The sequence below is a fragment of the Myxocyprinus asiaticus genome, chromosome 2 (genome assembly GCF_019703515.2).
Source record: "Myxocyprinus asiaticus isolate MX2 ecotype Aquarium Trade chromosome 2, UBuf_Myxa_2, whole genome shotgun sequence".
NCBI classification, from domain to species: domain Eukaryota; kingdom Metazoa; phylum Chordata; class Actinopteri; order Cypriniformes; family Catostomidae; genus Myxocyprinus; species Myxocyprinus asiaticus.
In genome coordinates this window covers 40720084-40745423 of record NC_059345.1, presented here as the reverse complement: position 1 = coordinate 40745423, position 25340 = coordinate 40720084, and the positions used below count along the sequence as shown (strand labels likewise).

Sequence of the window (25340 nt, the reverse complement as noted above, 5' to 3'; positions counted from 1 at the left end):
AAATGGTTCTGATGCTGCTAGTCGACACTGGAATAACTAGTCTGTCAATATTTTTCTCCATTAAATTCTAACATTTTTACAAAACATTTTTCCACTTTTTTTTTGTTCTTTTTTTTTGCGTGTGTGCTTGCATGTTATTTTCCCACCGAGAGGCTTTTTCAAGTGCAGGATAATTGCCTCAGGTGAGTCAGGTCCCGTCTTTCACCGGACCATGTTGACGTTTATTTTGCTCATTAAAAATAAATGCTCTAATTTAGTAACCAAGAAATCTTTAGGTTAGGTATGCCAATTATTTTTACCCTGCTGATCAAGAAGGCTATTTATAATGATGTGCAGACTGCTTTAACTATTTTTCATTCTGTGTGCATGCCGATTAATATTATATTGGATTTGTTTGGGAAAAAAAAGTGATTTACTCACTAAGTGCTTCAGTTTACTGGTGTTCAGCTCTTTCAGCTCCCACAACTTAGACAGCGTGATCCTCAAAACACTATGACTGGATCATTTGTTTTATTCAAACAAGATTTTTCCTTTTCTAAAATATTGTTAGTCCATTGGTAATATCTTGCAGTGTTATTTCTCATCATATATTTGTCATCAATATGTTTCAAGTAGAATTGTTTAATTATCCTCATGATGTATATTTTTCCATCTCATCTTTGTTAACGGAACACAAAAAACACCTCATTCATTTTTGTCATTAATTGTTTACGAGATTTATACTGCTTGGAAACATTTAACCCCAATGAGATCCTCTCAAAAACCCAACAATGTTTTTTTTTCCTGTCGAAAAATATTCAAAACATCTGAAAATTTTTCAAGCTTTAAGCCAAAAACCATTTACATGTTGCTGAAGTATAAGCTAGGCTATTGGTGCAATAACAGACAGAAACTTTAAAACCAATGCCAACCATTTTTTTAGTATTGTATTATGGTATTTTGTGATATTTTACAAGGGGTTGAATTCCTATTCAGTGTTCAATGACACACTTTAGAAGTTTGATCCACAATAAACACAATATGCAGGCAGTGTTTTCCAGCTTTGAGTGCAATACGAATCAGATGATTAAACTGACTGTGGGGCAATCCTGATGCTGACTGAAGGACACACAAGGCAATACGGTCTGGAGAAATCTGTACTACCACACATGCATCACTCTGAACTCCATGCAAAAATGAACTTTTAATTTGTTATGTTTGAATTGCACAGATATCATAACCTCAGATGTACAGCATTCCACATTATTACATTAAAGAGTATAAAAGTTAAATTACTTACATCTCAACCTGGTCCTTTGAAGAAGGTGATTCCTCAAGTTCAGGAGACTGATATGTATCTGATTTTTTATTTCCTTGCTTTTCTTTTTCTGTAAGATAATAATAAAAAGCAATATATTTATAAAGTACTCCCATAAATGGCTTCTGCAGAACACTGCCATATTTGTTTCGTTTAACCTGCATTAAAGAGGGAAAATGCCAACAAACCTTTTTGTTTGTTTTGAATATCCTTGAGTCTGGAGCAAAGCTCCTCAACCAAGTTTTCAATTCCAGAATTCTGAAGGGAAAGAAACAAGTAATTTTCAATATTTTGACCAAGTCTGTATGTAATTTTACACTCTGCCTACAAAAGTATGAAGACGCTCAACAAACTTTCATCTTAGTGAAATGAGACCTCTTAGTGAGAAATACATAATACATTGTGTGATTTTGAAAAGCACTGCAACAAAATGATTTTAAGGTCTTCAAAAATCTTCAAAGATTATGAATTAAAATGAAAACATGCGGTTTTAAAAAATATTCTTTGATCATTTTTAAAAGCTCCAAATACACACAGAATGAAAACAATACCCAAATAGGCTAAAGCAGCTTTAGTATTTACCGTCCAGCATTGCTTTACATAATGTATATGAAAAAAATGACCAAACATTGAGATGTGCATTTATTTATGTAATGTGCAAAATCAGCTGGAAACCTATGAACTAGTTCAATCAGATGCAAATAAGCATATTCAGTGTAAAGGGCTGAGGCAAAGACGGAGCATATAAATGTTTTTCACAAGAGAAACTAGATCCGCATTAGTCATAGAAAGCATATTTCAGTCTTAATGAGGAATGCTATCATGACTGCTGTTTGCAATTTAACCAATTTCATAAAAGTCTTGTGACCAACCCTGTGCTGTCATGTCTGTCTTAGTTGCCATAGTTGGCTATGAATTTCAACTAAGGAGTGCAAATATTTGTTAGATGTAGGCCTGATACTATTGGAACACCCAATATGGCGGATGTAGAAACGGAAGTCCCGCTTTACCCGCTTTAAGGCAGTCCCCTCTTTCCGAGGTAAAGCAGGGCAATTTATGATACCATTGCGGTCAGATTTTACAGCTTGAAATATGTTCTTTTGAACCGTTTTAGAGATTTTGGTCTTTCCCCATTTAAGCAGATAGGAGCTATACTTTTATGCTGCTTGCATCCATAGACAACAGCTGCCTGCCCAGCAGACTGACTTGAAAAGAACTTTGACGTAGGCTGAAGGGACTACTGACCTTATTCAGCCCCGCCCCTTTTTACAGCTCCGCTCTTCCAGCTTTAGTCAACTTCCTGTTTGTATTAAAGCTACTGAGTTGATCAAAATGGATTATGTGTGGGAGCAAAGAAAGTATTTTACACAGTGTGTGTGAGAGTCTACAACACACCTTTACAATGTGGAAATGCAAGTGAGGTGTTTTGCTTTCACAGTAAATGTTTGTTTTCTGACACCAGAGGTAAATAGGACCTTGCAGATCACATTCGGACAGCTAGACATTTTTATGATACAACCATTTAATTGTTATGCATGTCATTCTGCTTTATTTTTACGTTCCAACTTAATAATTTGTGTTAAAATGTGTTGCTGAAATGTAATTTCAAACAGTGACAGATTATATTATTATAAATGCAAGTTTATGACTTAAAAGGAAATTGCATTTTTACTTTTTAAAATTAATTTGTCACCCCACAATTTTACAAGGCTTAAATATAATTTACAATGGTTTTAAACAGAATATAAAATAAAACATACAGTTTCACATGTATACTGTATGTGTGTGCAAATATAGTGGCACCCCCTCCCCCGTCCCATGAGAAGATGGTCAGAGGTATCGTACAGAGTTTTTTTTTTTTTTTTTTAATGACTTTGTGTTGACTCTTGGAGTTTCGTGAGCACAGAGGCATATCAGTACGTCTACAGCATGAAGGTAAGATCTTGTGTGTTTATGAATGAAGTACTCTTGTTTTAAAATCTCCCCGCTCTGCTTTCAGTTGTTCTGACAACCCCTGAACACTTTAAAATACTCATGATAGCTTTTGACAACTCTACAACCTGTAAATCCACTTCACTATCTAATTACACTTTAGCCCTATTTTAGTTTCCCCTGACATATGTCTGTAAAGTAATTATTGCATAGTATATGCATTTAAACACTGCTGTAACGCATAACCGACCTATTAGAAAATGTATACTGTGCTGATTATGTAGGAAATAGTAAACATGAGCATATACTATATCTTCAATTATTAGAAGAAACTGATTGGAATATATGGCTAAATACAACAGAACTGGTGACATTAACAAGCCTGTAATCTTACATTAAAAAATATGGACAATCCCTTCACATATGAAATTTTATTTGTCCCTCAGGAATGTTCCGGAACGGGGGGTTCAACACAATGTCCCGCACTCACTCTGTTCAAATCATAAAAAATTACGTGATTGCGTTTCTTCTAATTTTCCTAACCAAAAAAAAAGACGTATGCTTACATGGGTAAGCATAAAAACATGCATCAGTCAAAACGCAACAGCCAGCATTATCAGAAGTTGTGAAGCACATCTTACATTTTTTGGCTCTTGGCAAACATCCAATTCAAACACTCTGAGAACTTAAGAAACAGCGATATTTAATGGTCTCAAGGGCTGGAAAGCACAGATTTACAGGCTTTTGTTTTTACCAACATGTTAATTCACATGGGATTAGTATAACCAGGGGTCGTATCTACAGGGCGCTTTATAGTAGATAAAACACGTTGTAATTTTTAACGGTGCGGGAACGCGCAGTCAGTAAAAAGTCTGTAAAAATTACAGACATGACCAATTCTCACAGGATTAAAATTACTAAGAAGCTCTGGTAATTGTTACATTATCCCACATCCCCATTTAAAACTAATCCCATCGGAATAGGGCTTTTGACATCAACACCATAGACATCTATATAGCAACCGCTACACCGGAAGATCCAAGACAAACATTTTAAGATGGGGCATGCTAGTTTCTCTGCCACATAAGGCCAATAGCCTTTAATCTTTTCTGGAAAGCACTGAATGCTTAATGGCAGACATGGACAAAAAAAATGGCCTGCCAGATCTGGCCCTTCACATGGTTTAATCTGGCCTGGGCTCATATATCAACATTGGGACTAGGGCTGAAACGATTAGTCGACAATAAAAAAAAAAAATTTGTCAACAAAAATTTTCATTGTCGAATAGTCGTTTGATGTCATTTAACGTAGCATGAGATCATATGAAATTCTAATAATGCGTGAGAGCAGCACTGCAGCTCGTGCCTGAATGAGGAGAGGAAGAAAACACAACTCACAGTCCAGATGCACTGCAATCTACATCACCTGAAGCTGTAAAAGTTTAGAAAGTATGAGGGAATTATACAAAAATACCAAATAAGTAAATACAGAAGCACTCTCGTTGTGGAATAAGTGGAGCTGGAGCTGCCGCTCCGCTGAAGCGAAACTTGCGTGTCGAGCGTCTTTAAAGGAAACACCCCAGCATTACATCTTAAATGCAGTTATATTTAATGCGTTATAGCTTAATTAAAGTTAAAGTACGGAGTGGTGGCGGCGTAGTGGACTAAAGCACTGAACTGGTAAGCGGAAGGTTGTTGGTTCAATCCCCACAGCCACCACTATTGTGTCCTTGAGCAAGGCACTTAACTCCAGGTTGCTCCAGGGGATTGTCCCTGTAGTCAGGGCACTGTAAGTCACTTTGGATAAAAGTGTCTGCCAAATGCATAAATGTAAATGTAAAATGTTAAAATAATATGGAAGCGGACCATGTAAATAACTACAAACTCTGAAACTGGCATTTCTCTGTGCGGTCAGCACCTCTTCTATGAGTTGTGCGAATGTCCCGATATAAGGGGGAGAGATTGAAAGTGATTGAAACAGATGGATTGAAAAAAAAAAAAGGTAGTCTTCACCCCATTATACACTGCAACAAAATACATTTTGATTCCAATATAAATATCTAAAACTCCTTTAAAACAACTTACATTTACTATAGCAGCTATACTGCAGAAGACATTTTTTTTTATCTGAGAATGTTGAATATTAAAAAAAATACTAATATTTTAAAATATCTAAAAATCCTTTTTTAAAAAAAAAAAAAAAAAAAAAAAAAAAAAGATGCATTCACCCAAGCAGCAGCATATAAGATATTTTAGACTTGCTTTTAGAGAATATATCTTCAAAATAAGTATATTTTGTCTTTACTGCTCTGGCAGAAGTATAACCAATTGAAAAAAATACCCTTATATACTTATACACTTATTTTCAAGATACAATCTCTTTTTAGATCATTTTAAAATGTAAAAAAGACAAAAACACTTGATAAAAGGATTTTTTTGCAGTGAATTTTTACTGAATTAAACTTAAAGTATTTTTTCCTTTAATTCAGTGAATGTCATTTACAATGATGATGATTTTGTCCTCTTTATTGTAAGCAAGCACGTTTAATACAACTTTTTAAGTCGGGCACAAGCTAAATAGTCGGTTAAGAGCTAATAATTAATCGCTGCAATAATCGCAGAATAGTCGAATAATCGTTCTAAAAATCGTTAGATTAGTCAATTATCAAAACAATCACTAGTTGCAGCCCTAATTGGGACCTTACACGCCTTCACAAGCACCCAATCAGAGCTTTCCATTTGCACAAACTGGAAATATGTGAGAAATATATAGTCACGCAGCCCGTTTTATTCAGTTGTGTGCTGAGTGGGAAGCCAAACCACTGGTGGAAAAACACATTGGCAAGACCCACATCACTTAGTGTGTAAACGATAACATTTTGAGAAGAAAATAAGTAAACAGGTCTGCTTTGCATTAAATTAAAGCTTTCAGAATCTTTCTATCATTTTATCATTCTTTTATTTATTTTTTAATAATACCAACCCTTGATGTAGAGAGTGTGTGAATTTTAGTAATAAACTACCAGGGAAGTAGAGATGGTAAAATAAACCATTTATAATTATACTCAGATTTTTCTAAAGCCTGAAAGAAAATAATCTACCTTTGTAGAGCAACACTTTAGGCAATTGCAAAATAGACCCATCAGTTACATATAGTTATAGTTTATTTATAAAGCACATTTAAAACAATTGATGTTGAGCCAAAGTGCTGTACAGTAATAAAAAGATCAAAAAACAAATAAAATACAAGAATAACAGCACCAACAATAATAACACAAACAAGCACTAAAGGAAACAAATGTGTTAACCTTTCAGGCAGCCTAAAATGCTAAATGGTAAAAATGAGTCTATAAGCTAGATTTAAAAATAACAAGGGTAGCAGACCTAACTTGAAGTGTAAGCCTGTTCCACAATTTGGGGGCAGCCACTGAAAATGCCCGATCATCCTTAGACTTTAAACGAGAATGTGGAATGGAGAGAAATAATTGGTTACATGACCTAAGAGATCTCGGAGCAGAATGTGGATAAAGAAGATCACAAATATATTGCGGGGCAAGACCATGCAAGGCCTTAAAAACAAAAAGCTAAATCTTAAAATCAACTCTAAAACGAACTGGTAACCAGTGCAAAGATGCCAGCACAGGGGTGATATGGTCTCTTCTTCTTGAACCAGTTAAAAATCTTGCCGCTGCATTCTGAACCATCTGCAGATGTGCAAGGGAGGACTGAGGCAGGCCCACATAAAAGGAATTACAGTAATGTAGCCGAGAAGTAATAAGGGCATGAATAACAGTTTCCAGATCTTTCCGTGAAAGAAACAGTTTTAATTTAGAAATGGACCTATGGTGGAAGAACCTTCCTTTAACAACGGCACTAACCTGCTTATCAAAGAGCATTGCAGAATCGAAAATTACACCAAGGTTCTTAACATTGTTATGCAAGTTAGAAGATAAAGGACCTAACTGGTTACTAGTGCTGAGATGCATAACGGAGAGCCAAAAGCAATCACTTCAGTTTTATTTTCATTAAGTTGAAGGAAATTATGTGACATGCAACAATTTATATCCTCAAGACAGAAGTTGATTAATGAACAGCTATTGGTAGACCTAACAGGGAGATAGAGTTGTGAATCATCATCATAACAGTGATATGAGATATTGTATTTTTGAAAGACAGAACCCAGAGGAAGCATATACAGAGAAACAAGTAGAGGACCCAAGATGGAACCCTGTGGAACCACCATATGTAATGGGTGCAGAGGATGAAGAAAAACCACCAATGCTGACAGACATAGTTCTCTCTTTGAGATAGGAGTCGAACCATTTTAACATCAGCCCTTTGATGCTGACAACACTCAAGGCGATTAGAGGATATGGTGATTTATGGTGTCAAATGCTGCACTGAGATCTAATAAAATTAAAATGCCACCATTCTCAGAGTCGAGGGAATATAAAATGTAATTTGTTACATTAAGCAGTGCAGATTTAGTGCTGTGCAGTGCCCTGAGACCCAATTGAAATTTGTCAAATAAGTAAAAAGAATTCAGATATGAATAAAGCTGCAAGAAAACCACTTTTTCCAAAATCTTGGAAATCGGCCTATAATTGTTAAAAACAGTGGGGTCAAGGTGTTTTTTTTTTTGTTTGTTTGTTTTTTTTCAACAGGGGCTGGACTACAGCATGTTTAAAACTGGCAGGAACAACTCCATTACTCAGAGAGCCATTTATTATGGCCAACAAATTAGGAGCAATGGAAGCCAGGACATTTTTTAAAAAGCTGTGAAGTTAAGACATCCAAAGGGTAGTTAGCAGGTTTTATTAAAGAAACTATTTCTGATAATTGAGACCAGGACACAGGCTGAAAATTATCAAATGAGCGGTGAAAGCTCCGAAGGATCAGTAATAAAGTGCACAATATCTGATCTAATATCCTGTATTTTTTTCAACAAAGAATATAAGGAAATCATCACAGGTCTTAGAGGTAGCAGCAAGAAAAACAGCAGAAGGATTACGAACTGTTTCAACTGTGTTAAAAAGAACCTTAGGCCTATGGGCATTCTTAGCAATTAGCTAAGTAATTAGATTTAGCATCCTAAACAGAATGCTTCACGCCATCTCGGAATGGTTCAAAAGATACCTGGAGTTTCTTCTTTTTCCACTTCCGTTCTGCCCTCCTACACTCCTGTCTAATAAAGCGTGTATGCTCATTGAGCCAGGGCCAAATATCTGCTTTGTTAAAGGGTTTCTGAGGCCTAAAGGAGCAAAAGAGCCTACAGCAGAAGTACAGGTGGTGATAAAAACGTCAACCGAGTGGTGTCTGAGCATGTGCCCATTCACTCATGTCTGAGTGGATGAGTGAATGGGGTGCGAGTAGCGCAAGGGCATAGGTAATATAGGCGGAGGTGATGAGAGCACTGATTCAAATGAAATGCCAGCATCCAAAACATCAATATTAGTTACTGTGAAACCAGACGTTAATATAAGATCAAGGGTATGACCTCTTAAATGAAATGGTCCTGAAACTAACTAACTAGCTGTGTGAGATTTAAGTCCACAATGCATAAAAAATCTTTAACGAGAGGTTTAGTTGCACAACAGACATGAATATTAAAATCTAGAATTAACAGCTTGGCACCAATGAAGACAAAAAAAAAAAAAAAAAAAATTCTAAAATAAAGTCAGTTAAATTTAGGGGGTCTGTACACTAAAGCACAGAATATAGGGCAAGATAAATCGTTGCACTTCAAAGCTTGAAAACACATTTACTGGAAAAAGTCTGCAATTAAACACATTTTTCAAGACAGTGGCTAAGCCATCACCACGGCCAGTGGTCCTAGGAGAGTTTGCAGGGGACAGTTCACCAAGAGGGATGACATCACCAACACTGAGCCAGGACTCAGTCAAAAATAAAAACTCCAACTTGCGAGAAATAAAAAAAAAAAAAGTCATTTAATATAAAAGATTTATTGGACAGAGACTGGGCATTTATTAAAGCCATTTTAACTGGAGAAGCTGCAGTTAAAACAGCCATAAAGTCTGACACTGCATGCTTTGAGGAGTATTCCAACAAACGGAGATGACCAAAGGTGACTCCACCACTCCCATCACCTTGTCTAGCAGCGAGTTGGTGAGAAGCAGACCAAATAGATGGTAAATGGCCACCAGAGGAAGAGATGTCGTGTGTCATTACCAATGCTTGCGATGAGACCCCCGGTGAACATAACGAGGGCGACGTGTGATCCAGGAATGACACAGGCATTGTAGATTTGAGCGGGCAGAAGGAAGGATGAATCAGGCGCAGCAGATCAGAAGTATAAAAGTACACCATGTTGTTGAAGCTGTCACACAGTTCAGCAGGTAAGTGTTGTGAGTTGTGCCATAGGAAAGGTCGGTCTTTTAAAAAGGCAAAAAAAGCCAGCAAAAATAATATAAACCGCTCCATCCTACAACCCCATTTCCTCGCAGGGTTTTTTGAGCCAGTTCGGGTCATCCAGGTGACAGGGTGGCGAGCTCGAGCAGGGGCAGGCGGTGATCCTGATCTAGCAGAGTATATACCGTGAAAAATAATCCAGTAAACCAGGTTGTGAGGTACCATTCAAAGAGAAAAATAATAGTCCAAAAGAAATGCTCCAACCACTTCAACAGCACCACGATGATAGTGGTTAAACAGGTTCACTCAAAATTGTAAATGAAAACAGTCCAGAGAAACATTCCAACAGCACGGCATTCATAAAACTGTCCCAGGAAAGCAAATCAGAGTAAAATCCACATAAGAGTGGTTGAAACGAAACAAAGCACATCCTAGCAAAACAGTAACAATAACAATAATACCGGAGAGTAGTGGCAGACAACCACGCCAGCATTCACTCAACCGGAAGCAACTTTAATGTGAAAGTGAAACTAAACAGGCACCACATGTGACTTTTTCTATACTCTTTAGAAAATTGGCATCATGCATTAGAATGGATTACACAACTACTGTATTTCTGGGCTTAATACAAGAACCAATCAATGATGAACATCGTTTCTCAAAAGGAATTCAACGTGGCCCCCCCATGTACAACTTAAAGCCCGATGTGGCCCCAGTACCAAAAAAAAAAAAAAAAAAAAAAAAAAAAAAAAACTTTGCCTACCCCTGCTTTAGAGGAACATGGATAAATAAATTAGCTTTGACTTTATTATGTACGAGTCATTAATAAACTAGATACTATACAAAAACTTACAGCATTATTTGCAGCACTGTAGACAAATTAAAAAAAAATTTTGGATTGGATTGTTTACACTTGATGGTAGATTTGCATTACAACACTGTGCTAAAGGGCTAAATCCAGGATTTTGTTTACATGGGGCTGAACGATTAATCAAAATAAAATCACGATATAACGTAGTGCGATTATCAAACCGCAAGGCTGAGATTTAATTAAAGTCTTCACGCACTGCACTTACTGTATGTGCGCAGCTCGGTTCTCTGTCCTCAACGCACGCGTGAGGCTAATGAACGGTTCACTTCATGAGAGGACAAAGTTGATGCAGCCTTTTCGCATGACGCAAGCACATCAGCATGTTCAAATGAGAGCAAAACCAATGAAGCTCGTGTACAGCGTTCTGTTGTAAACAAACTGAGCTGCACTCCAGTTGCATCACGCACACATCTTTTCTCGCATTAACATGCAAAGTCACTTACATCATGCTAGAGGCTGTGTGAACTCAGTCCTCTCATGAACGCGCATTGGAGAGTAACCGGAAGTGAACAATTAGTGAAAGACAAATTTTGATCTGATTCTCTCACTCAAATGATCGTATCACTTTAGAAGACATTTATTTAACCACTTGAGTCCTATGGATTACTTTTATGCTGAATGTCTGTGCTTTTTGGCCACCATTCATTTAAATTGTATGGACCTACAGAGCTGAGATATTCTTCTAAAAATCTTCTTTTGTGTTTTGCAGAAGAAAAAAAGTCATACACATCTGGGATGGCATGAGGATGAGTAAATGGTGAGAATTTATGTTTTTGGGTGAACTATCCCTTTAACTTATTATTGGGTTCCAAAAAATAATGAAAAGTGGGCTGTGTCCCAGATACAATGTGATTCTCTCTCTTCCCCCCACCCCCCGCCATGTTTCACTGCATTTATTTAATCTTGTTCTTTTTAAGAGGACTGAAGTGTGAACACCCTTTCTTAGAACAGTATTTCTATTAGCAGTACAGCATGTTTGCCCATTAATTTTGGTCAAAAGGAAACAGATTTTTTTTTCCGAATTGTCAATTATAATTGCAATATTTTTCCAAAATAATCGCAATTAGATTTTGTCCAAATCGTTCAGCCCTATGCTTGTCTACTAACATCCCTGCTTGTGGGGATACAACACAAGAGTGGTAATACATTTAGAAAAAAATTCCTTGAAGCAAAGGTCTTACCTCATCAGATGCTGAACGCAAACATTGCACTGCAGCTTGTTTCTTCATCTCTTCCAGACTAAGGTCAGTCCCTCCCTTCCTCTTGCTCTTCCCCCATTTCTTCCCTGCTCCTTTTTCCCAGCCCAGGAAGATGTCATTTTCCTGTGCAAAAGGGAAATCATGAGTCGTATTGATTGCTTGATATCTGTGCAATGAAATTATACCATAAATCGCTTTGCCAAGATGCAATTGTTGCCAATCAAGCCATTCTCAAGGAAGTAACTGGGAAAACATTTAAACTACTGCTATGTTCCAAAACTTAGTGAGCTGTCTATGGAGGCAGCTGTTTCAAAGTGTAGGCCACAAACTTTACAGTGTCTCCTAATATACTTGATTTCAACCGATTCTAAGGCTTTTGGGAAATATAAATACAGAGAGAAATTATCTATTTAAAAATATATATATATATATATATATATATATATATATATATATATATATATATATATATATTTATTATTATTATTTTTTTTTAAATGGACAATTTTGCTCAACATTTGTGTAGCATGTTTTACTGTCTGGTGCACATAACTTAGCAACATGCTAATATCAAAGACCCAGTTTTCACCTGGTATAAAGATGCATTTTTGGGGATCCAGTCACAAGTGGTGCAAAACGTTTTGTGATCAGATCACACAAACCACATACGGAGGTAGTCAAAAATTCAACAAAAAAAAAATTTAGATGGTGACCACATCGCATTTGAGGTGTAAACACTAATCCGTCCTGAATGCATCCCTGACAGCAGTGAAGCGCCACCCCTCTCCTGTCAATCAACAGCTGTGCTAAAACAAGAGTTTATACCTTGCTGGGTGCAAGGGATTTAAAGGGGTCATGTCATAAGGATTAACATTTTTCTTGATATTTTGACATATAAAAGAGGTTACTGCACTATAAAACCTACTGTAAATTTCAGAAACCAAAACTTCAATGCAAAAAAAAAAAAAAAAAACGGATTTATAGAAACCAAGCTGCAAAAATGCCTCGTACTCTATATCCATGGTTTCCATACTTCACTTGGGGGCTCATTTATTCATGACCGCCTCGACAGCAACAACATCAACGCCTATTTTTACATCATCGCTCCCCTGGCCCCGTGCATGCACTAGACAGACATCTTGTCATGCATCTTGTGCCGTCTATAAAAGACACTATGTCGAGTTATGACTTTTTAAAAGGAGATCCCCATTCTGTTTTATTCAGCTGCGATGCATCTTGTTTTGAGCATAAACACATCCTGGTCGCGTTCTTGCACCCATCTACACTATTTCTTAATAGTTGGTTTATGTAAACATTTACTAGATGGATGTCTTAGATCATTTTGTTGTTACCGCCGATGTGCACAGAGTTTGAAGAGCAGCACAAGGTCAATTTTAAAAATGTGTTGCGTTTTGCTCCTTTCCACTGCTTCCGTTGGCCGAGAGAACAACGTCCAGTCCTGCCTGTAAACAGACATGGATGTCATGACTGTGAAGACCAATGCCTCTCTTTTGGCCTCTGCTGAAGCATTCCAACATTGGGCTGAAGTTTAACAGTTCCTGATCGCATCAGTACAGGATTGTGTGTGTGTGGGATGGGGGGAATGTTTCATTGTTGATTATTTCAGTGTTTGGCTCATTACAGCATGGATTGCTTGTCAACAAAGGAAATGTTATTTAAATATTAAGTGCAGTTAAAAACACTATTGGACCCAACTGCAAAACCGTGAGTAGCCAGTTTCATTAATGAACGTCTCATCTGATGATGACTGTTTGATATTTATGGTTTAGGTGCAGCTGGGCTTAAGTAAACAGTTTGATACATTCAGATGCAATATGTTTCACCGACTTTGTTGCTATTGTTATTTCGTATTGGATGTGCGTTGTGTGCAAACCACGAAATATAGTTTTTGTTGTTGTGGAGCTGGTTCTAATAATACAATTAGAAAAAAGGCATGAGATGACCCCTTTAAGGGGAGTCACGTAACGCCATGCGAGGTTCAACGTGTGAACGGTGAGCTCTGCGCACTTTGCCAGTTTGAATACTTTTTATGTCATAAAATGTGAATGTGAGATTCGATACACCCTGATCCTTAACTGTTCTAGGAAGACAATATGTCAAAGAATTCAAAATCCTTGGGCTCTGGAGACATTAAAAGACACTTACGTGCTCAAGCGGACACCCCTGAGCAGGCCGCAAGCCCGGGAGCCGATTTGGCTGGAGAAGTGAGGGAAATTCGGTGAGAATTGTTGAACATATCGGCAATGCTGAAGGAGGTCGTTGCTGCCTTGGAGGATCTTGCTGTAATACATCGATTGGTCAATGCCATTGAGACTAAATTCACTGAGGTGGTTACAAGAGTGGGGGATGTCAAGAAACAGATTGATTATCTGGAGTCATCGGAGAAGGAATTAGCTGCTAATCCTCCAGCGACCACATCTGGGAGAAGTTGGAGGATATGGAAAACCGTAGTTGGCGGAATAACGTCCATATTGTTGGAATTCCTGTGGCCAAAGAAGGTTGGGATATGGTGAAATTCCTGGATGGGCTCTTTCAGAGTCTGCTCAACATAACAGGCCATAAGCTGGAAATAGAGCGAGCTCACAGGGTTCCGGCTTGGCGATCCGCTGAGGGAGACAGGCCCCGATCAATTCTGGCCAAATTTCTGAGATCATCCAATAAAGATCTTGTGGTACGCGAGGCGAGGAGTAAAGGAAGGCTTTCTTGGAAGAACCACAGCATTTTCTTGTTCTCAGACTTTGCGAATTCGACAAGAAAGAAATGTGATCGATTTAAGGAATGCAAAAAACTCTTACATCAACGGAAGTTCGCTTTTGCACTGATGTTCCCGGCCAAATTGAGAATAAATGCTAAGGATGGCCGTAAAATATTTACATGTCCCCAGCAAGCGATGTCCTTCATAAAGTCAATGGACTGAGTAAGTTATTTTGTGGTACTCACGTTGCAGCCAAGTGGACGACTCACTGAACATTCACTTGACCGTCTGAAGAAACGGAGCTGGTGCTGGTTCCGCCTAGCGGCTGGAGTTTGTTTGTGAAGTAACACTCCTTCGGGACAGTGTTGTGGATGAATCTACACGTTCTTTGTGTTTATTCCGCCTACTGGCTCGAGTTTGTTTTGTGGAGTATTTCTTGCAAGACATTGCAATGATTAGGTCATTTGTTGCACTCATGTAGCAGTTGAATGGGCCGGCTCACTGAACATTCGTTTGACTGTCCGAGGAAACTGAATGCCCATTTTTTTTTTTTTTTTTTTTTTTTTTTTTTGCCGTTTCCGCCTAGCGGCTTGAGTTTGTTTTGTGGAGGAACACACCTTCGGGACAGTTATGTGGATGAATCTACATGTTCTTTGTGTTTACTCCGCATATTATCTGGAGTTTGTTTTATAGATTATCTTCTGTTGTGTAATTCTGTCTCACAAAATTTGTATAGAAACACCAGACTTGAGCAATCCGATGGCAAAGCTGTCACGGGGGTTCTCGCAGGCATACATGGACTGTTTGAGTTTAGAGGGATGGATGCCAGTTGGCGCTGTCGTGCGCACGTTATTCTTTTTTCTGTTTGTTTGGTTCGGGGGGAAGTTTGGGGTTTTATTGTTTCACTAATGTGGAATGTGGTCTTTAAAATCTTGTTTTTGACACCCAATCTATTTTTTCTAATATGTTAAAATGTCAAATGTTAATATGAGTGGATTATCTCTCTCCATGTAGAATGTGAATGGGTTGGGGCACCCCATAAAAAAGGAAGGACGGTTTTGTCTTCTTAAACATAAGAAATATGATATTGTGTTACTTCAAGAAACGCATCTTTCCCTGCAGGAAGCTGAAAAATTTGGAAAGATTTGGGGTGGACATGTTTTCTTTAGTGCTGGCTCAAGTAAGAGCAGGGGAGTCATTAAACTGATAAGCATCTACAAATCAAATGTCTCAAACAGACTAAAGATAGAGAGTCATTGTTTTAGCATAAATTCAGGGGCAAAGTTTTATTTTGGCTAATATTTACGCACCTAACGCTGATGATCAGGGCTTTTTTATAGATCTTGAAGGGATGTTGCAAGCTGCTGGCACCTCTCATGATATAATATTGGGAGACTTTAATCTATTGATGGACTCAGTCCTTGATTATAGTGAAGCAAAAGTGTGTAAGCCCCCAAGAGCAAGATTGAGGCTTCACAGGATGTGTATAAATCTTGGTCTTACAGATATTTGGAGACTTTTGAACCCATCTGGTAGGGACTAATTTTTTTTCAGTCCATAAGATTTATTCTAGAATAGATTTTATTTTTTTTTATTTTTTTTTTTATATCCAAGTCCCTCATTTCATCTGTTGCTGATTGCTCAATTGGAAACATCTTAGTCTCAGATCATGCCCTGGTGAGTTTAGAGGTGTTGCCACATATGGAGAAAAAGAAATGATATAGTTGGTGCTTTAATGCATCCCTTTTGCAAAATCCTGAATTCCAACAAATGTTAAAGGCTGAAATCGATGTTTATATGGAGACCAACTGGTCCTTAGTATCCTCTGTGTGCGTGGCTTGTGAGGCATTTAAGGTGGTTCTTAGGGGTCGGATCATACAGTATGCCTCATTCACCAAAAAATCCAAAGCATGAGAACTCATGGAGTTAGAAGGGAATATTAAAAGTGCCGAGGCAGAGCTGAAGCACCAAATGTCGTCTGATGGCCTCAGAGAATTGACCTGATTGAAATACAGATATAATACCATTTTGTCGGGAAGGTGGAGTTTTGGCTATTCAAGGCAAGACAGTCATACTTTGAGTCAGGGGACAAAGCAGGGAAGCTTTTGGCTAGATATATAAAGCAGAGTGTCTTTTTCTACCATTCCCTCAGTGAAATCTGCTGGTGGTGAAATATTTACCTTGGACATTGATATTAATAATGCTATCTTGATCTCCATAGTTCCACATCTTAGTCTACCGATGAAGATATTAGAAATTTTGTGGAACCATTAGAACTCCCTAAACTTAAAATAATGTCAGAAATTTTGGCTAACCGATTAAGTTATGACATCTCTTATACATGTAGATCAGGTGGGATTTATTCGGGGCTGCAGCTCTTCTGATAACATTAGGCATTTCATCAATATCATGTGGTTAGTGGCAAATGATCAGACTCCGGTCGCTGCCATCTCACTTGACGCCGAAAAGGCGTTTGATATGGTAGAATGGGATTATCTTTAAGATTTTGGAAATATATGGGTTCGGGAATACTTTTATTGGATAGATTAAGTTACTTTATAGACACCTGTTAGTGGTGGTACAAACAAATGGATTAATTTCAGATTATTTTACTCTGGATAGGGGCACCCGGCAGGGTTGACCTCTTACCCCATTATTGTTCTGTCTTGCCATGGAACCATTAGCAGCCGCAATAAGAAAGGAAGATGATTTTCCAGGGGTGGCGGGCGGGAGGTATGGTGCATAAGCTTTTGCTTTACACAGATGATATTTTATTATTCGTCTCCGACCCCACTAGATCTATGCCTTGCCTCCACAGAATTAATTTATTTTCTAAGTTCTCAGGATACAGAGTCAATTGGTCTAAATCCGAAGCTTTGGCTTTGACAGCGTACTGCCCGGTAACGGCTTTTCAGCCGGGTGCCTTCCAGTGGCCCAAACAGGGCATTAAGTATTTGGGTATTTTATTCCCAGCAAATTTGTGTGATTTAGTTTTGAAAGGTTTGAGCAATGTGGGCAGGTGGGCATAATTTATCTATGATTGGGAAGGTTAATGTTATTAAAATGAATTATATTCCAAAATTCAGCTACCTGCTACAGTCTCTCTCTATAGATGTCCCTCTCTCTTATTTCATGCAATCTGATAGCATAGTGAAGTCCTTCATTTGGAATGGTAAACATCCCAGATTACATTTCAATAAGTTACATAGGCTGATTGACAAAGGTGGGCTAGGCCTACCCAAGATTTTGTTTATTATTATGCATTCGGTGTCAGATATTTGACTCATTGGTCACTTCCACCTGAGAGGGCACCTCCCTGGTTTTGTATTGAACAGGAAGTTCTTGCCCCTATTTCGCCATTACAAAGCCTTTCTATCAAACTAACCAGAGAAGTGACACCCCAGTATCTCCCATTTGCACTTGTTATGGACATAATGTCCAGTGTGTTTAATTCGGACATTTATTTAAATGTTGCCTCAAGCATATGGCTGAACCCAAAATTATGTATTTATAAGTCCCCTTTCCGCTGGTCAGAGTGGATTGTGAGGGAGGTTAATATGCTCAGTGACCTGTATGAGAGTGGAGTGTTGAGATCCTTTGAAAATATGGTTTAACATTTTAAGATTCCCAGATCTCAGTTCTTTAGGTATTTGCAGTAGCACCACCTGCTCTGTAATATTTTTGGGAGTAGCATACACCCCCCCTAAAGTGGCAGATACTCTGGGAGTGGTGATTACTGCTTTTGGAAAAGGTCATGAGGCATCAGTGTATTACTCCCTGTTAATTCAGAGTCTGGGGGATGAAGCTTTAACTTCTATCAAGAGATTATGGGAGAAAGATTTAAACTTGGTATTGGAGGAGGGAGTGTGGGCTAGGATTGTTCGGGGGGAGGGGCTTAATGTATATAATTTGATTCCGAAACCCTACCCTTGAAATCTGAACACAAGTGGTTAAAGGTGGTGCATTCAAACGACCAAGTGTTAACAGCAATGTGTCTCGCCTGACCACATGTGCTGGGATCACCCAAGATGCATATTAATACCAGGTTTAAATGGGTAAAAACACCACCGATGTCTATGTAGAGCATTCAAAATCAATCACTTATGAGGTTTCATCTGTTAGGACGTTGCCTTAGAAGGCAGCTGCCTACAGTGCATCCGGAAAGTATTCACAGCGCTTCACTTTTTCCACATTTTGTTGTTACAGCCTTAATCCAAAATGGTTTAAATTCATTATTTTCCTCAAAATTCTACAAACAATACCCCATAATGACAACGTGAAAGAAGTTTGTTTGAAATCTTTGAAAATATATTTAAAAATAAATAAATAAATAAAATAAATAAATAAATCACATGTACATAAGTATTCACAGCCTTTGCCATGACACTCAAAATTGAGCTCAGGTGCATCCTGTTTCCACTGATCATCCTTGAGATGTTTCTACAACTTGACTGGAGTCCACCTGTGGTAAATTCAGTTGATTGGACACACCTGTCTATATAAGGTCCCACAGTTAACAGTGCATGTCAGAGGACAAACCAAGCAATGAAGTCCAAGGAATTGTCTGTAGACCTCCGAGACAGGATTGTATCGAGGCACAGATCTGAAGGTCCCAATGAGCACAGTGGCCTCCATCATCAGTAAATGGAAGAAGTTTGGAACCACCAGGACTCTTCCTACAGCTGGCCGCCTGGCCAAACTGTGCGATCAGGGGAGAAGGGCCTTTGTCAGGGAGGTGACCAAGAACCCGATGGTCACTCTGACAGAGCTCCAGCATTTCTCTGTGGAGAGAGGAGAACCTTCCAGAAGAAAAACCATCTCTGCAGCACTCCACCAATCAGGCCTATATGGTAGAGCGGCCAGACGGAAGCCACTCCTCAGTAAAAGGCACATGACAGCCCACCTGGTGTTTGCCAAAAGGCACCTGAAGGACTCTCAGACCATGAGAAACAAAGATTGAACTCTTTGGCCTGAATGGCAAGCGTCATGTCTGGAGGAAACCAGGTACCGGTCATCACCTGGCCAATACCATCCCTACAGTGAAGCATGGTGGTGGCAGCATCATGCTGTGGGGATATTTTTCAGCGGCAGGAACTGGGAGACTAGTCAGGATTGAGGGAAAGATGAATGAAGCAATGTACAGAGACATCCTTGCTGAAAACCTGCTCCAGAGCGCTCTGGACCTCAGACTGGGGCGAAGGTTCATCTTCCAACAGGACAATGACCCTAAGCACACAGCCAAGATAACAAAGGAGTGGCTCCGGGACAACTCTGTGAATGTCCTTGAGTGGCCCAGCCAGAGCCCAGACTTGAACCCGATTGAACATCTCTGGAGAGATCTGAAAATGGCTGTGCACCGATGCTCCCCATCCAACCTGATGGAGCTTGAGAGGTCCTGCAAAGAAGAATGGGAGAAACTGCCCAAAAATAGGTGTGCCAAGCTTGTAGCAACATACTCAAAAAGACTTGAGGCTGTAATTGGTGCCAAAGGTGCTTCAACAAAGTAATGAGCAAAGGCTGTGAATAATTATGTACATGTGATTTTTTTTATTTTTTATAAATTTGCAAAGATTTCAAACAAACTTCTTTCACGTTGTCATTATGGGGTATTGTTTGTAGAATTTTGAGGAAAATAATGAATTTAATCAATTTTGGAATAAGGCTGTAACAACAAAATGTGGAAAAAGTGAAGCGCTGTGAATACTTTCCGGATGCACTGTATGTAGGCAGTAGACAATGAGGTATCTTACTAGGTTTTGTAACAGACACTACTATGACACACTCACATCCTGTTGCTTTGGTCTTGTTTATTCTCACCATGTGCAAAAACAAATGCTCCTAGGTTTTAACCAAGAGATGCTCTACTTAAAAGATGTCATCATGAGGGACAAAATTGTCCATCTTCAGAAATAAGAGCAGGGCCCTGATTTCTGCATTGCGGAAAACAGAACGAAATAGTGGAATCCAGTCATAAAAATTTAATTGACAAGGCACAACTAAAAAAATAAACAAAAGGCTGAGATTTAATTAAATAAATATATAGTCTGCATGTGCTGCAAGTTTCAAAGTGAATGTGTGAAGCTGGCCACTCATACATTAACAATACTGCATCATGAGCATAATGTGCACTGTGTGTGTGTGTTTGTGTAGATGACAAAGAGCAGAGCGCTCATTAATACTGAGGTGCGTAGCACATGCAGACAATGCATGTGTGTGTAATATATATTATTTTATATATATATATATATATATATATATATATATATATATATATATATATATATCACACACACACACACACACACACACACACACACACACACAGTATACATGTATATAATTAAATCGCAGCCTTCAGAGGTTGAATAAGCATATTAAGTCATACAGCAGACCGGAGGTGAGCAGCTGTCGTCAAAAACATACAAAATAAGTGCTTCATTAGATTTTTCTGCCAAAAAAAAAACAAAACAAAAAAACAAATTAACTAGACGCATGAATTGAAGAAATTGCGACAGAAATATTTTTCTTCTGTATATTAAAATGGAATTCAATGTAGTAGTAATAATAAATCAATAATAATTACATTATATTTAAGCAATAATCCACAAGCAAAAGTGCTGTTGTACTGAATAAGTTATCAGTGCTTTCATTAATTTCTTGTGATGCTCTGCTGTGCAGCACTTTATTTGACAAAAAAAAAAAAAAAAACTGTTTTGTGCTGCGAGGATCTGTACAGAGGCACTTGGTATGTGAAATGGTATATTGTCAAGTAATTATTCTGTATTCAGTTAATTAAAATTGAATGAATTCATTTTCTTATTTTTTTTTTTTATGCTAAAATTTTATGACATTTTACAAACACGGATTTCAGAAAAAATAAATCTGAAAACAACTTGGGGAAAACAAAGCAACATAATAGTACATGGGTTCCTTAACACCAGCTAGTCGATTAATAGCTCAGACAACTAGTCGATTATGAAAATTGGTTGTTTTGCACATCCCTACCTTTTACCTGCAAATTCTGTATAACAGAGTGAAACAAATGTCATGTCAGACACAACTGTTCTTCAATAAACATTTCAAAGAAAAAAAAAGGGGTTAACACAGCTTAATATATCAAATCACAATAATAATAATAATAATTTTAAAAAAATCAATACATATCGAATCAACATCTAAATATCATTGTAATACTGAATTGGGAGGTCTGGGCAATTGCCATCCAACCTAATTTTTCAGCAGCCTGGGATGAATAAAAGTTAAATACAACTGAAATTTCAGTCAGCTCCTCAACACAAAGCTATCATATGGCTACAGGAGACTTGGAATATAGTGCTAGGTATTTAGTAATAATATTGAAATATAATGTAATTTGGACTGCATTTATGATACTTTTATGGCATCATAAATGCAGAAATGCATTCATGCAGTCAAAGCCTGGACATTATACCAAACATTGTCTTTGTGTTTCATGAAAGAAACAAAGAGGTTTGGAATGACATGAGGTTGAATAAATAATGAAAATTTAAATGTAGTTTAAGATGTTTATCAAATTTGTACAAAAAAATAAGACACTTAAAAATAAAGATAAAACTCAATACTTTCCAAATGTGCTATCTGGGAAACTGTTCTAAATTTTCACAATACCTGGTCCTGCAGGTCATAGTCATAGCTGTCATGCAGTAGCAGGCTAAGGACATAGCGGGTGTAGATCATTGCATCTATGCCACATTTCTCCAGCTCCTGACCCAGCCAGCTCTGCACTGGCCCTAGTGACTGCAGTGAGGACATCTCTGAGGAGGACACAGGCCCTGACACAGGTAAGGCCCGCGATACTCTTTCAGGGGCAGGGCCGTCTGACTCTCCAATCACTGGACGCATGAGTCTAGGTTGGAGCCATTCTCAGATGCAGTTGCATGTTCCCAGGTGGCCATGAGAGAGCAAGGAGTGAAATGAAAGGGACAGATCTTATATTATAGAAGGGAGGGGGGATTCAGTGGAGCAGGACAAACACATGGAGGGTTGTCATGTGGAATCTTCTGTATATTTGTATTGCTGTAAGAAAGAGGAGTTTCTAATCTTCAGGCATGGCTTTGTCCACTGGAAGCTAAAAGCTTACTGAATGGTTTTAATTTCACTCATAGGGGTTCATCTTGGATGACAGTTGGTTCCAAGCTTAACCTACAAGACAGAGGTAAAACATTTAGTCTCATAAAATGTAATTCCTACTCCCACAGACAATCGAATATTTGCACTACATCCAATAAAATGAACAGACAGTCTTGATAATTTCCATAGCATCCCAAGATATCCTTCTAGCACAGACCTTTGACTATCATTGCAAACAAAGTAATGTTTAGCACTTCAGCTGGCAACAGGTTCCTGGCAAAAATCCATAAACCAATTTAGCCCACATGACTGATGATAAGCCCTGGAAATATCTAGCGGTCCAAAATGAACAGCAATTCAAAATGATAATTCTCTCATCATTTACTTACCCTTATGTTGTTTGACTTTTTTTCTTCTGTGAAACACAAATTAAGATATTAAGGAGATATGTGAAAATATCCATACAATGCAAGTCAACAGGGACCAACAATTCCAAGCTCCAAAAGGGACATAAAGGCAGCATAAAGGTAACCCATACAACTCAAGTGGTTTAATCCATATCTTCTGAAGCGATACGTTCAGTTTTGGGTGAGAACAGACCAAAAACTTATTTTTCACTATAAACCATGATTTGAAGCTCGATTACACTTCCCCGTGCTTGACACATGCGCAGAGCACATATACATGAGGAAAGCGTGTGAACTGCGCCCCGCACATGCATCAAGCGCAAAGAAGTGTAATTGAACTTCAATTTATGATCGTGCCTAATGAAATAAGGAGTTACATTTTGGTCTGCTCTCACCCAAAACCAATCATATCGCTTCACAAGACATGGATTAAACCACTTATCATATGGATTACATTTATGCTGCCTTTTTGTCCCTTTTGAAGCATTGTATGGATCTATCCATGTCATAGCTCCATCAAAAGAACTTCGTTTGTGTGTTACAGAAGAAAAAAAAAAAAATGCGAGTTTGAGATGGCATGAGGGTATTACCATTTATGGGTGAACTGCTGTTCACACAGCACACAATACATCAGATGTAAGTCTTCTTTGGCTGTTGCGTTGCTGCTGTCATCGCAACAGCAGCAACGAGTTCAAAGAGCTCCTTGATCAGGGTGTATGAAAAACAGGTTCTCAAATTATTCAAAATATTTCATTCTGATCAAATCATACCAGTTTGAAGCAACATGAGTGCAAGTATATGATAACAGAGTTTTCAACTCTTTAAACATTTTGAAGAACTATCCAGCCCAAATTATGAGCATAAAGATTGGCATGACTGGAATGCTACAGTAATAACTTATTTTGAAGTTCCTGTCATACAGGACACCACACAAGATCAAAAACGGGTCCTACCTGCCATGATTCAGCTGTGTGATGTGCACTCCCAGGCAGTTCTCAATGAGTGCATTTACATGAAGTTTAAATGTTTGATTTCAGTCGGTTTAGGGCTAGGTTAAAATACGATACCGATACTTATTGGAATTTTTTTTCCTTTCCGAAATGTAGCCTATGTTCTACATCCAGACGATCAGATCAAGTACATCTCGCCAAAACGCAAGCAGTTCAGCAAAGTTATACACATAATTAGCTTACTGAATTACAGTCATGAAATCAGCCTGTTAGGAAGTATTAGCAGGCTAGCAGCTACATAGCCCTGCTGTCAATGAAACCAGTAATGTGGCTCGGTAGCCGCTATCTAGCTATGCATCTAAAATGATACTGTTGTGTACCGAACAAGACAGCACTGACAATGCAATACAGCTATCAACTGAACACAACAGCAACTCCGACATCAACACCAATAGGGCTGTCAATTGGGCAGAGAAACTAAATTTGAATTTTGACCTTAAATATTTTCAAAACTGTAATTACATTTGAATTTTAAAGTCAGCTGATTTTTTAAATTTACGTTGTTTCCGTAGTCCACAAGAGGGCGCACTGACTACATAAACCATACAGCACTGTGTTATATTATTGTAAAGAACATTCCTGGCTGCTAAAAAAAAAAAAAAAACAGCATTATATTTTCAACTAATATGCAGAAAAAATAAAGAGTTTTAGTTGGTCCATATTCGCAAATGTTAATCAAAAGTAAAATGAGGGGGGGGAAACACTTCAATAGACAGTTCACATGGTATTACACTTGCACTGAGGCCACAGTATACTATCCCAGACTCAAACCTCATAACAGCAAAAAAACCACAATGTTTATTCATTACAGTTGTATGTAGGGTAACAATATTCCCAGACAGCAGTGGTATTTGGCTGAATTCAGTGGTGAAGCGGCTCAGAAAATGAGCCCAGGCCAGGGGCTGTTCAAACAGACGGAACACAACAGACTGCATTCCAATCTACATCTTGATGTAATCCTTCCGCATGATCACGCAGCGTGTTTTCATGAACTGAATAGTGGGGCTAAGCAAAAAGTTAAAATGTGACAAGACTTCAGTATACTCAACGAACTCGTGCAGCACGTGCAACCACTCGCACGTCACAAGCCGGCAGCGCTTCATGTTCGGTTAATCACGCGAGTAAACGTGTCCACTTTGCTTCGGTCAGGCTGCGCAGATGACAGTCTACATTTTGTTTCATTGGTTACTTTTTGCTTTCGGAGCAACACGTGATGTAATAAAGGAAAACATCACTATTAATTCTTGAGATTTCCAATCCAGCATACAGGTACACCCTCCTTAAACCAGTCATACTCCAAATTACATTAAACGACTAAAAAAAGAAAACAAACCCACATTGTGTGGTTCAAAAATCTTTAGTCTATTCAAAATATAAATTAAACCTGGAAAAATTTTTTTTAGGATTTTGCAGGTGTGATTCAACGAAAAA

The 25340-nt window shown here is 38.2% G+C and overlaps 1 protein-coding gene across 3 annotated transcripts in view; it reads right to left on the bottom strand.

Annotated features, from left to right (window-relative positions):
* kiaa0232 (KIAA0232 ortholog) overlaps window positions 1-25340 on the bottom strand; it is a 48233-nt gene that overhangs the window by 12454 nt on the left and 10439 nt on the right. For all 3 annotated transcript variants that reach the window (XR_007899266.1, XR_007899267.1, XM_051717860.1), the window contains exons 2-5: window positions 22031-22564; window positions 11650-11790; window positions 1486-1555; window positions 1280-1367 (exon numbers count right to left, since the gene is read on the bottom strand). Coding sequence is in view for 1 of the 3 variants with exons in the window: in XM_051717860.1 (XP_051573820.1) it covers window positions 1280-1367; window positions 1486-1555; window positions 11650-11790; window positions 22031-22264 (533 nt within the window). In the remaining 2 variants the exon portion in view is untranslated. The remainder of the gene's footprint in view (window positions 1-1279; window positions 1368-1485; window positions 1556-11649; window positions 11791-22030; window positions 22565-25340) is intronic.